Here is a 14,061-nt window from a genome sequence, read left to right on the forward strand (position 1 = left end):
CGGAAAGGGAAGAAATTACATTCCGTACGTAAAATTTGGACGCTAATTCTTTTGCGCATAGAATTGAATAATTGAGTTGGGACCCATTAGCTTTTCCTATTTATGACATAATCAATGCTCGTGCCAAATTTCCCGTTTTTATGACATTGGGAAGTGAGAAAATTAGATTCCGTACGTAAAATTTGGACGCTAATTCTTTTGCGCATAGAATTGAATAATCGAGTTGGGACCCATTAGCTTTTCCTATTTATGTCATAATCAATGCTCGTGCCAAATTTTACGTTTCTATGACATTGGGAAGTGACAGATTTAGATTATGTACGCAAAATTTCGACACCAATTCTTTTGCGCTAGAATTGAATAATCGAGTTGGGACCCAATTTCTTTTCCTATTTTGGAGATAATCTATGCTTGAGCCAAATTTCATGTTTCTACGACATCAGGAAGTTGGAGAACTTTTGGCCAGTCAGTGAGTCAGTCAGTGAGTCAGTCAGTGAGTCAGTCAGTGAGTCAGTCAGTGAGTCAGTCAGTCAATCAGTCAGTGAGTCAGTCAGTGAGTCAGTCAGTGAGTCAGTCAGTGAGTCAGTCAGTGAGTCAGTCAGTGAGTCAGTGAGTCAGTGAGTCAGTCAGTGAGTCAGTGAGTCAGTCAGTCAGTCAGTGAGTCAGTGAGTCAGTCAGTGAGTCAGTCAGTCAGTCAGTCAGTCAGTGAGTCAGTCAGTCAGTCAGTGAGTCAGTCAGTGAGTCAGTGAGTCAGTGAGTCAGTCAGTCAGTCAGTCAGTGAGTCAGTCAGTCAGTCAGTCAGTGAGTCAGTGAGTCAGTCAGTCAGTCAGTGAGTCAGTCAGTCAGTCAGTCAGTCAGTCAGTCAGTGAGTCAGTGAGTCAGTCAGTCAGTCAGTCAGTGAGTCAGTGAGTCAGTCAGTCAGTCAGTGAGTGAGTCAGTCAGTGAGTCAGTCAGTGAGTCAGTCAGTCAGTCAGTGAGTGAGTCAGTCAGTGAGTCAGTCAGTGAGTCAGTGAGGGCTTTCAGCTTTATATATATAGATGTGCCTCAAAAATAGTGCCATTGAAAAAAACAAGTTCACCAGCAAAAAATCTTTTAGAAAGCCTGGGGTGCTCCTACCATGAGGCGAATTGAGACTGCTACCTCGGGGGCGGTAGTTTACTAGAACTCAGAGGGCTGGTAGGTTGCCACCCGGTGATTATTTTCCTACATGCCATCAATGGGCGGTATAAAGTAATTGTCTGCTGTGAATTGGCCAGGCAGCAATCCAACAGGCATTTTACTCTCCCAGCTTGCATTTAGGACCCAGTAGCTGCTGCTAAGTCTTTGACCGCTGAACTCTCTCCCAGGTGTCTGCATGCACTGTCCTGTATGCAGCACAGACTCTAGGGGTAGATGTCAGCTGTCACAGACACACCAGCGGACCAAAGCTGCAGGCTGGGTGAATGGAATGCCTGTTGGGTTGCTGCCGGGTCGGAGCCCAATAGGGGGGAAGATATTATTACCGGGACCTCTACTGGAGACCCGATTACTACCCGGGCCACTATGGGGGGGAAAGGGTCAGTATTAATATTGATGCCACTATGGTGGACACTACTATTACTGGGGTCCTTTTGGGTGTCACTATTATTACTGAGACCACTATGGGCTACATTATTACTACTGGAGCCACTATTACTACAGGGACCACTGTGGTGGTCCCCATTACTACTGGGTTCCCTAACTGGGTCACTATAACTATTAGAACCATTAAGGGGGTCACTGTTAGTACTGGAGCCACTAAGGGGGCACTATAACCACTGGGGCCATTAAGGGAGATACTATTACTATTGGGGCCACTACTGGGGACACTATTACTTCAGACAAGTCTCAATGGTTCAAATATGTATTGGGTACCTTGTATAGTGGTGCTTCAAGGCCTGTAAATGAGTGGTGTTTCATTGGGGTGGCACCATTTCATACATTGCCTCAGGCAGCATAAAGGCCTGGGCCATTCCTGTATACATCTGTGTCAACAGAACAAGAAAAACCGTTCTGGCTCTCAGAATGTGGCAACATAAAGGCAATTTCTTCTCTATGAAAAGTGAAAAAGTTGTAAATAAGTAATATAGTAGCAAAACCTTTCCTAGGTATTGCTGTAATTGTAACAACCCGTCGAATAGGCCAGCTCAGCTCTACAGATTTATGCATGCTCATGTGCCTAAGACCTCCTTCACACAGGCGACACGATATCACTGTAAGAAAATCGCAGCGATATCGCATCGGTGGTCCGTGTGATATCTCTGCATTTTCTTGCAGCAATATCGGGATTTTGTGGTGCTAAAAGACGCAAGTTGTGCTACAAAGTCACCCGATTTTCTCATAGTGATATTGTGTCACCGGTGTGATGGAGGCCTGAAGTCGTTGTAGAGTTGCAAATAAACTTTTTAAAACTACAGTCAAATGGGAGAAAACGATAAAGCAAACGGGTGCTTACCTTCCTCAGCGCCAGCAATCCAGTGCTTCCCATGGTCTTTGTCAAGTGACCGCTGGCAGCCAATAAGAGGCCACAGTATTACCATGTGGACTTCCTGGCATCATTGCACCAGGATGTGAGTGCGGAGAATGGGCCGTGACGCTGTGACCTCATGGGTCTCATGTATGAAAATTAGTACAGACAGAAATGGGTTCCTATGGGAGCGCTCACATGAGAGAATATAGTACCTCAAAACGGTGCACACCTAACATAGATTCCGACAGCTTAAAGGGGTTGTCCTGCGGCAGCAAGTGGGTCTATACACTTCTGTATGGCCATAATAATGCACTTTGTAATGTACATTGTGCATTAATTATGAGCCATACAGAAGTTATCAAAAGTTTTATACTTACCTGCTCCGTTGCTAGCGTCCTCGTCTCCATGGTGCCGACTAATTTTCGGCCTCTAATGGCCAAATTAGCCGCGCTTGCGCAGTCCGGGTCTTCTGCTGTCTTCAATGGGGCCGCTCGTGCAGAATGCCGGCTCCGTGTAGCTCCGCCCCGTCACGTGCCGATTCCAGCCAATCAGGAGGCTGGAATCGGCAATGGACCGCACAGAAGCCCTGCGGTCCACGGAGGGAGAGGATCCCGGCGGCCATCTTCAGCAGGTGAGTATGAAGACGCTGGACCGCCGGGATTCGGGTAAGTACTACCCGGTTTGTTTTTTTAACCCCTGCATCGGGGTTGTCTCGCGCCGAACGGGGGGGGGGGTTAAAAAAAAAAAAAAACGTTTCGGCGCGGGACAACCCCTTTAAGGAGGGCATTTAAAAGGTGCTGCCCAGAAGCAGATTTTAAATGTCTCACTGTAAACTCCTGTTAGTCCCCGTAGGAATAAGGGGACTCCCCGAGGTTCCGTTAATCCCCACGGGGACTAACCGGAATTTACAATGGGACTCTTAGTGGGAAGAGAGAGGGGGGCAGGGTTACAGGGCTTTCCCCTGAGGGCTTCCCATGATGGCGTGGCTAGAGGAATCTGCCCCTAGCACTGCACCTCTAGCAACACCCACTCTCTCTGCGCTATGGGGATATCCCTCAGGGGCTCCCCATAGCAGGGAGAGAGAGTGGAGCACTGGGGGATTAACCCGTAGCCCCGCTCCATCTCTCTCTGCTATGGGGAAATCCTGAAGCCCTGTGGGGCTTCTTCTCTCTCTCCTCCTGAGCAGCTGCACTTCTCCAAACTCAGCTGCTCCAGTGAGTGGGTGAATTTCATGAGCATTAAGCTCGGGTCTTCTGTGCATTAAAAAATTACCCATTCATGCAATTTCGGCAAATGCAAGCGGTGCTTAATTTGCATGCCTATTGGTGCGCAAAAAACGCGTGTCTGACCGAGGCCTCAGAATGTGCTGTTTTGTAAATATGAACTGTTAATGTGGATATTAAGGGCTCATGCCCACCGCCGTGACGGGCTCCACAAGTGGAATACCGCAGCGCAGTGCATCACGGCACCCACCCCCAAAGACCCAATACTCACCTCCGGATCCGCATGACGTGCAGTGTCATATGACGCGGCCGGAAGCCGTCGTGCGTATACCTGCGGCAAATAGGACATGCCGCGGGTTATTTCACGCTGCGGAATTCCTCAGCGTGAACACTGAGCTACTGGGTTCTATAGAACCTAATAGCTGCAGTGAAACGCCGCAAATCATGTCATGGTTAACCGCTTCATGACTGAGGCCTTTCAAGCCTAAGGGCTAATGCCCACATACGGATTTCCGTCACGTTTGACGCGACGTCAAACGTGACGGAAATCCGTCTGTGGGCATTAGCCCTTAGGCGTGAAAAGCCTCAGTCATGAAGCGGTTAACCATGACATGATAGCAACATGTCGGTCGTGCATCCTTTTCCTTTCCCTCTTACTTTAGGATTAAATGGTAACTTCTGGCCATTGGATGGGGTCACAGTGCGAACAGCAGCATGCTATGACCATGTCACCCCAGTCACCTTAACCATTTAAGGACCAGGCTGTTTCGGTCTTAAAGGACCAGACACTTTTTAGGGATTTTACCCATGTGCTGGTTTTATGGCCCTATTTATTTCTTTCTTTTTCCTGCATTTTCCCTTCCGTGACGTATAGGGTATCTTATTAATATCCTTTTTCACTGAATATTTTTTAGGTTATATTAGGAACTAAAAAAAAAGATTTTTTTTAATTTATATTTTTTTGTTTTAAAATTAGTAGATTTACGCTAAAATAAAGTACAGGAATGGGCTGAGCATTTTATTTCAGACATTTTGATGTATAATTTGTAAATAAGGTGGCGCTATACAAGTAAAGATTTTTATTATTATTAGTCTTAGATTAAAGGGCAAGTATGGGGACTGTACTGGTTGGTGTTGGTGGTGGGTCGTTTTCCTTACATATATATAACTTTATTTAGTCATTTTTTTACTTATATTTTTGTAACTATTTTTTTAACACCCATGTCCCCCATGATGCCATATAAGACCTCTTGGGGTCATTCACATTAGGTTTTTTTCACACTTTTCCCCTGTAGCTGAGGCATCCATAGGAGCAGCATTCATAGTAGCTTTAGTTACAGGGGAAACATCCCCCTAGTGTGTCAATAGCCACTGGCAGTGGGCCACCTAGTGGTCACATGATCGCCAAGTGGAATAGTGGAAGTTACACTTTTGCATTCCCCATTCACTACATAGCGCTCATTGTCGTCAATGGGTTAATGTGAATGCGAAGTCACGGAGCTCTACCGTAAGTGTTGGTTATGCAGCCCTTGTCGTGACCAAAAGTTACAATATAGTCCAAGACTTTTTCATACTTATTACGCTGTATTAACTTCCTATAAATATTCATTTGTTGCTGTAGGGGCTAAAACAGGGGCGCGCTGAAGCTCTGAGACCCAACCTTAAGAAGGGATCTAGAAGAAAATAACATGGTCAGGTGAGCAGAGACGTCTTGGATGAGGTAAATGTATGAGCTTTGATTTTTATAAATATGCTTAAAGGGGTTCTGACATCAAAAAAAATAATTTGTACTCACCTTGCCTGGCCTGGCCCGATCGCCAGGCATGTTCCCTCCAGCCGGCATCTTCTTCTGTGCCTTTAAAGCAGAGCAGGAGCGGTCAAAAAGACCACTTCCTGCTCTGGTCCGTCCGTCAGGCACTTCCGAGGTGAACGGACGGACCGCACAGTGCTTGCTGTGGGCAGCCCGTCCGTCCTGCTGAACTCCGGAGTGCTGCGCATGCGCAGTGGAGACGCAGCCCGCCCTGACTCCTGTCAGAGGGCACCTCTCCACTGCGCATGCGCGCGATCCCGGAGCGGCGCGGCTCGTGCAGACAGAAGAGGAGGAACAGCGCCTGCTGGGAGATGACCCCCCGATGTCAACAACAACAGAAGAACAGGTAAGTGTTATCTTTTTATGCTTTAGCAGCCATTAAACCATGGGTTCCCTGGGTCCATTAGGCAGACCAGGGAACAATGGCTGCTAAAGCATAAAAACATTATTTGTGTCAGAACCCCTTTAATATCAAGCACTGACTGCGGCCGGCGGCCCCTTTCTTCATGTGTCACAGAGAAATGGGAATAATGATGGGAACTGCAGGACCCGATCCCTGGGATGCCAAGGGCTATACAAATACAGAAGGGCACATTTACATTGAGAACACAACGGAAAACTGTTGTACATGCTTTGCACCACATCTTTTATGGGTTTTAGACACTTTTTTTTGCCAAGTCTGACAAAAGGGGCATGGCTTATAGGAAGAAACAGAAATAGGCTTGGCCTAAAGGCAACTTTTTTGGGCCAAATTGTGCCAAAATTTGATGCAAAATGTGATGTAAACCTAAGCCAACTGAGAAATGCTCTAAGGCTTTACACGGCACAACTATCGTCTTACAGCCTTCAAGCGAGGTAACATTTGTGTGCTTTTACACTAAACATTTGTTATTTAGTAGTTGCTCCATTTCAGAGGAAAGAAGAGAGAGGAGGAATATCTGCAGGCAAAGTCGTTCTCACGTAGTTCAAATATGGCAACTTTAGTTCAACCGGTGATTATTTTTAGGAGAGCAACTAGAGAGCGAATCATCAATCAGTTGGCTGGCGTGTTTACACGGAGCGACTGGTACTCGCAGCTGTTCTCTTGGGCGATTATTCCGATGATATTAGCCCCATAAAGACTCCATAAAGGCGCGTTACACAGAACAATTATGGGTTACAAATAAATAAATCACTGGATTGTTCCAATTTGAATGATCAATAAACAAATGATAAACGGTAATTTGTTTGCTTATTGTTCATCGATCATTTCATGCAAGTATGGAAATCATCGTTGGTTCGTTCGGACTATAAACCAATCATTCAGGAGTTCACATTCACTGGTACATTTATCTGCATAAAGAGGCTGCATGAGCTATCGGGCGAGCTCTGCCATCCTTTGCTCATGTGAATGATGTCCTTCCATGTAAAAGCGCCCTAATGGCTTCATTGTCACTAGTTTTGTCTTTAACCCTTTAGTGACCAAGCCTGTTTGCGCCTTAATGACCAGGCCAAATTTTGGAAATCTGACATTTGTCACTTTAACGTGGAATAACTCCGCAAAAGTTTTGCATAGCCAAGTGATTCTGACATTGTTTTTTCACCACATGTTGTACTTCATTTAGCTGGTAAAAATAGACTGATAGAATTTGTGAAGATTTAATAAAACCTGCAAATCTCACAGGGGTGATAAGTTCTTGAGAATAATTAAAGATAATTACCTGAACCAACTGGTGCAGGAACCAACGAGAGGGAGGGCCATTCTGGACTTAGTACTAACTAACAAACCGGACCGAATAAAGGGGGTACAGGTTGAGGGGCACTTGGGGAACAGTGACCACAATATAATCAACTTCCAGCTGTCATTCAATAAGAAGCCTTATCAGGGAGCGACAAAGAAACTAAACTTTAGGAAAGCAAAATTTGATGAGCTTAGAACTACTATCGGTAACATTAATTGGGACAACGTCCTCAAAAATGCCAGTACGGAGGACAAATGGGAGAAGTTCAAAAGGATCCTAATCGCCTCATGTGAGCAGTTCATTCCCTTTAAAAATAAAAGAATCTCAACTAAAAGGAAACCAATGTGGCTCGACAAGACGGTAAGAGGGGCAATAAACGAAAAGAAGAAAGCGTTCAAACTACTAAAGCAAGAAGGCAGCGAAGAAGCGCTAAAATCATACAGGGAAAAAAACTAAATATGCAAAGATACGATCAAAATTGCCAAGGAGGAGGCGGAAAGAGTGATCGCCAAAGAGAGCAAAAACAACCCAAAACTATTTTTCAACTATATTAACAGCAAAAGGATTTGCAGGGAGAGCACTGGCCCTTTAACAAATAATGCAGGAGAAATCATTAATGATGACGGAGGGAAAGCAAATCTATTAAATAGTTTCTTTTCAAGCGTATTCACAAACGAAAAGGAAATGCCACACGAGATACAGGGGAATAAAATAAACCCCTCGCAAAATATCTCATACCTAATGCAGGAGAAAGTGCGGAACAGGTTAAAGAAGATTAAAATAGATAAATCGCCGGGCCCAGATGGAATACACCCAAGGATACTAAGGGAACTAAGTGATGTGATAGCTAGGCCGCTATACCTAATATTTCTAGACACTATCAAGACCGGTGTTGTACCATTGGATTGGCGCATTGCCAACGTGGTTCCAATTTATAAAAAGGGGACCAAAAGTGAGCCTGGTAATTACAGGCCGGTAAGTCTCACCTCAGTAACGGGAAAATTTTTCGAGGGGATTCTGAGAGACGCCATCGATGAGCACCTCAAGGAGAACAAGGGAATAACTCCTCACCAGCATGGATTCATGAAGGGTCGCTCATGTCAGACAAATCTGATCAGTTTCTACGATGAAGTAAGCTCTAAGCTGGACCTGGGAGAGTCTATTGATCTTGTATATCTGGACTTCTCTAAAGCTTTTGACACCGTGCCGCATAATAGGCTAATATACAAAATGAGGCAGCTCGGACTGGGCGAAAACGTGTGTAACTGGGTAAAGAATTGGCTTAATGATAGAAAGCAGAGGCTGGTAATAAATGGCTCATACTCCGATTGGACCACAGTCACTAGTGGGGGGCCACAGGGTTTAGTATTAGGCCCCATTCTGTTCAACATATTTATCAATGACCTGATAGAGGGGCTGCACAGCAAAATATCAATATTTGCAGATGACACAAAATTATACAATATAATTAATGCAACGGAGGACAATGTGCGGCTACAAACGGACCGAGATAAGCCGGGGGCTTGTGCAGAAAAATGGCAAATGAAGTTCAATGTTGATAAATGTAAGACTATGCACATGGGCAGGAGAAACGGATGTCACCAATATTCACTTAATGGGGTACCGCTAGGGAAAAGTGATATGGAAAAAGACCTGGGGGTATTAGTGGACTATAGACTAAACTGGAGTAACCAATGCCAGTCAGCTGCTGCAAAGGCAAATAAAGTTTTGGGATGCATTAAAAGAGGTATAGGGGCGAAGGACGAGAACATTATCCTTCCATTATATCAGGCACTTGTCAGGCCTCACATGGAATACTGCGCACAGTTCTGGTCACCGGGGCTCAGGAAAGATGTCACAGTGCTTGAGGGGATTCAAAGAAGGGCAACTAAACTAATACATGGAATGACGGGACTGGAATACCCAGAGAGGCTATCCAAATTGGGACTATTTACTCTAGAAAAAAGAAGGTTAAGAGGTGATCAAATAACCATGTATAAGTACATGAGGGGACAATACAAGGATCTCTCCCAGGATCTGTGTATACCCAGGACTGCAACGGTAACAAGAGGACATCCGCTACGATTAGAGGAAAGCAGGTTTCATCACCAACACAGAAGGGGATTCTTTACTGTAAGAGCAGTTAGACTGTGGAATTCTCTGCCGGAGGACGTGGTGATGGCAAAATCCATAGAGGAGTTTAAAAGGGGACTTGATGTCTTTCTGGAGAGGAAGCATATTATAAGCTATAAATCTAAGGTTATTTGTTAATCCGGGTATACAGGCAGGTAGGAACTATTAGGGGTTGATCCAGGGAACAGTCTGATTGCCATTAGGGAGTCGGGAAGGAATTTTTCCCCAAAAGGGCCAATTGGCTTCTGCTCTTGGGGTTTTTTGCCTTCCTCTGGATCAACAAAACAGGAGGCTAGACAGGCTGGACTAGATGGACATTGTCTACATTCAGCCTTACGAACTATGTTACTATGTAAAATGCCAAAATTGAGAAAATTTGTGAAAATTTTTTATTTTTTCACATTTTCAACTGTATTATTTCAAATATGTGCAAACATACTGTACAAATTTTTGATGAGATATATATTCCATCTGTTTACTTTATTCTGGATGCACATTGGAAAAACTGCAGTTTTTTTTTAACTGTTTAGGAGACGTACAAATTTAACTTTGATTATTAACATTTCGAGGAACACTTTGTTTTCCTGCACCATCCAAGATTGCAAAGGTGTCAGAATGATGAATACCACCACAAATGACCCATTTTAAAAAATGCACATTTTAATGTATTCACTGAGTGGTGTAATGAGTATTTTGACCCCACAGTTTCTTTTCAGGAATCAATGCAATTTAGAGGAGAAAAAACAAAATTTTATATTTTTGCAAATATGTCATTTTAAACACAGTTTTTTTTTCCTAAAGTGCACATGAAAATGGGGATTTGCCCCCCAAAATGGATACCCCCCGTTTTTCAGAGACATACCCGTTGAGGCCCTAATCTTCTGTCCGTATGCACAACGGGGCCCAAACTGAAAGGAGCAGCCGTTGGCTTTCAGAACAGACATTTTGCTTGAAGGTGTTTTAGGCCCCATTGGCCACTTGTAAAACCCTTGAGCGGCCAAAACGATAGAGAACCCCACAGATGACCCCATTTTGAAAACTAGACCCCTTAACAAATTTATCCAGGGGTGTACTGCATATTTTGATCGCACAGTTTTTGAATGAATCTAAGCAAAGCAGAAGGAAAAAATTCACATTTTCATATTTTTGGCAATTGTGTCATTTAAAAAAAAATTTTTTTTGTACTTCACACATATGAATGAAGACTTTCACCCCAAAATGGATACCCTGTTTCTCCCGTATTCAGAAACATACCCATTATGGCCCTAATATTATGTCCGTATGCACGATGGGGCCCAAACGGAAAGGAGCATTGAAGTTCAAGTGTTTTTTAACTTTTACGTGATCGCCATTATCCATTGACATTTCGCAATATCGCAGTGTTTTTTTGCGCTGTGAGGCTAGTTTTTTCACTTGATCTCACAGTCCAAGAAAAAAACACGCTAGTGGGTAGTCACCCTAAGGCTGCTCTCACACGGGCATCTGTAAAAGCGCTGCGTTTAACCCCTTGAGTGGCGGGTTTCCTACCACCCTGTCGTGCCCACCAGGGCAGGTTTTTTAAAATGGTCTAATCATTGAATTTCAACTAATTTTGCATTTGGGTCTCAAGAGCCATAACTTTTTCATTTTTCCATTGACACGGCCATAGGAGGGCTTGTTTTTTGCGGGACAAGTTGTGATTTTTTTTAAACAGGGGGGAGGAAAAAAAAGAAATGGGGAAAAAAGAAAAAAAGGGGCCATGTCATTAAGGGGTTAAATAATGTATTAACTTCCTTCTCTGGGTCATTACGACGCACACAGATACCACATGTGTGATTGTATTTTTGATTTTTTACAAAGTAAAGGGAGACAAGTGTTTTTATTATTTTTTTTTTTTTTTATTTTATTTTATTATTTTTTTTTGTCCCTTTAGGGGACTTCCACAGGGACTCATCAGGACCCCTGATCACATTCCAGGGGTCCGATGGTGACAGCTCTTTACATGCTGCAGTGACAGCCCTTTACATGCTGCAGTCACATAGACTGCAGCATGTAAAGGGTTAACACAGCAGAGATCGGAGGTTTTCTCTGATCTCTGCTGTAAGAGCTAGTACCTAGCTGTCCTCTGACAGCTAACAACCAGCTCTCCCTGCCACAGAGACCATCGGCTTGCTTCTGACAAGCCGATGGTCTCTATGGCAACCTGTAAACAAAGCAGGAGATTGCCGACATATCGGCAATATCTTCTGCTGGTTTTTCAAAGCCCTTGCTTTGTTCTCTGTGGGTCTGTGCAGGCAGAGCACACTGTCACAGCTTGTGGCATTGTGCTCTGCAGCTCCCATAGTGATACATAGCCCGGAAATCTTCCGGGCTATGTTGCTATGAGCAGTGGAGCTCCTCCCGGAAAATTTCCGGGCGTGCCACTCAAGGGGTTAAAAGCATTTTCGAACAATGTTTTCAAACTTGTTCGACAACATTTTTAAACACACCGTATTATTGCAATAGGTAGGAGGTGCGCTACAAAAAAAATATTAAAAAACGCTGAAATGCACTAAAAAAGAGCAGACAGTGTCTGAAAATCACTGCGTTAGAAACGCTTAAACGCTCATCTGAGAAGCCCTCTGAAATCGATGGAAGCGTTTTACTGTGTTTAATACGGCGTTTGAAATGCCTGTGTGAGGGCCGCCTGATGCTCGCCTTCCAGTGTGCGCTGCTTCCCCCCGCCTCTGCCCCGGTCTCTTTAGATGGGGCTACAGCAGCCATGTGGATTGTTCACCCAAGTGACCACTGCTGCCAACTGTAGGCTGGCAGGGACATTGTTAGTGACATCCCGTAAACATAAGACACCCATGTGACAGGTTTACAGGATGTCACCAGACCTGCTGGCCAACGACACCTGTCAGACACTGTGGTGCCGGAGAACCGAGAACTCAGAAAACCCCTTCAATATCCTTTGGAAATGAAACTGTTTCACTTCAGAAGCGAACGTGATCTGTATGAGCTCCATGATGAGATTGTTCCCGGCGTCCAGAAGGAAATATTGTCATTTGTGAAAACGTTGCATTTTTTTTGTTTACAATTAAGTAGCCAAATGCTTTAGTTTATTTAATCATCTATACTTTTTGTTTCCAGGACAAAAGGATTATCTCTCCCATGGAGAAGGCAGGATGCGTCACTAGGCCCTCTGCGCCCCTACGGACAGCCTCCTCCACTGCCCTTTACCCGCTCCTAGAAAGGCTGACAGAGAAAACGGATACAAAAAATATGAAGTGCTATAATAAAATAAACATTATTTCCAGTTGTCTGATTTCTCTTTCTGGTATATAAACTATCATGAAAGGATTAAAGGGATTGTCCAGCAAGAAAATTAAGACAGTTTGGAAAACCTGCCGTACATGAAGGAGATTACACAGGGTCACAATACTGATGAACGCCCGCTCACTCACCGATCATCCATGAGGGCCAATGCAACAAGAAATCAGACAGCTCAGCACTCAAAAAGACAGTCCCTCTCCTAGAAGGAGTGTAGATAGATAGATAGATAGATAGATAGATAGATATGAGATAGATAGATAGATAGATAGATAGATATGAGATAGATGGATGGATGGATAGATAGATATGAGATAGATAGATAGATAGATATGAGATAGATAGATAGATATGAGATGGATGGATGGATGGATAGATAGATATGAGATAGATAGATAGATATGAGATAGATGGATGGATGGATAGATAGATATGAGATAGATAGATAGATAGATAGATAGATAGATAGATAGATAGATAGATAGAGTACCCACTCATTGTCAGTAACATCCCTCCCCTAGAAGTTGTCGTAATGGAATGAAACATGGGATTGTAACGCTGATATAAGTAGGTGATTGCAATATTAGAGCAATAGGAGAATTTATCGTGAAAAACTGACCCCTTGTAGAGAGGTTCTAGAACCCTGTTGTACCTCCTCTAGCTTGGATAGATGATGTGATACGAGTGGGCATTAGACCTCTACTACCTTTTTGCACCGCCTCTAGCGTGGAAACAAGATGTAATATGAGTGGGCACGGAGGTTCTAGTACCCTGTTGTACCGCCTCTAGCTTGGATACAAGATGTGATACGGGGGACATGGAAGCTCTAGTACCTTGTTGTACCGCCTCTAGCGTGGAAACAAGATGTAATATGAGTGGGCACGGAGGTTCTAGTACCCTGTTGTACCGCCTCTAGCTTGGATACAAGATGTGATACGGGGGACATGGAAGCTCTAGTACCTTGTTGTACCGCCTCTAGCGTGGAAACAAGATGTAATATGAGTGGGCATGGAGGCTCTAGTACCCTGTTGTACCGCCTCTAGCTTGGATACAAGATGTGATACGGGTGGGCATGGAGGCTCTAGTACCCTGCTGTACCGCCTCTAGTGTGGATGCAAGATGTGATACGGGCAGGCATGGAGGCTATAGTACCCTGTTGTACCGCCTCTAGCTTGGATACAAGATGTGATACGGGGGGCATGGAAGCTCTAGTACCTTGTTGTACTGCCTCTAGCTTGGATACAAGATGTGATACAGGCAGGCATGGAGGTTCTAGTACCCTGTTGTACCACCTTTAGCTTCGATACAAGATGTGATACAGGTGGGCATGGAGGCTCTAGTACCCTGTTGTACTGCCTCTAGCTTGGATACAAGATGTGATACAGAGGGCATGGA

The 14,061-nt window shown here is 44.3% G+C and overlaps 1 protein-coding gene across 3 annotated transcripts in view; it reads left to right on the forward strand.

The window, feature by feature from the left end:
- Positions 1-12,647, forward strand: part of LOC136627134 (survival motor neuron protein-like) — a 67,723-nt gene extending 55,076 nt beyond the window's left edge. For 2 of the 3 annotated variants that reach the window (XM_066602070.1, XM_066602072.1), the window contains 2 exons: positions 5,333-5,431; positions 12,487-12,647. In XM_066602070.1, the coding sequence (XP_066458167.1) occupies positions 5,333-5,398 (66 nt within the window). In that variant the 3' untranslated portion in view covers positions 5,399-5,431; positions 12,487-12,647. The remainder of the gene's footprint in view (positions 1-5,332; positions 5,432-12,486) is intronic. The other variant, XM_066602071.1, reaches the window with a different exon arrangement.
- Positions 12,648-14,061: the final 1,414 nt, after the last annotated feature.

This window comes from Eleutherodactylus coqui, chromosome 5 (assembly GCF_035609145.1).
Source record: "Eleutherodactylus coqui strain aEleCoq1 chromosome 5, aEleCoq1.hap1, whole genome shotgun sequence".
In the NCBI taxonomy this organism is placed as follows: domain Eukaryota; kingdom Metazoa; phylum Chordata; class Amphibia; order Anura; family Eleutherodactylidae; genus Eleutherodactylus; species Eleutherodactylus coqui.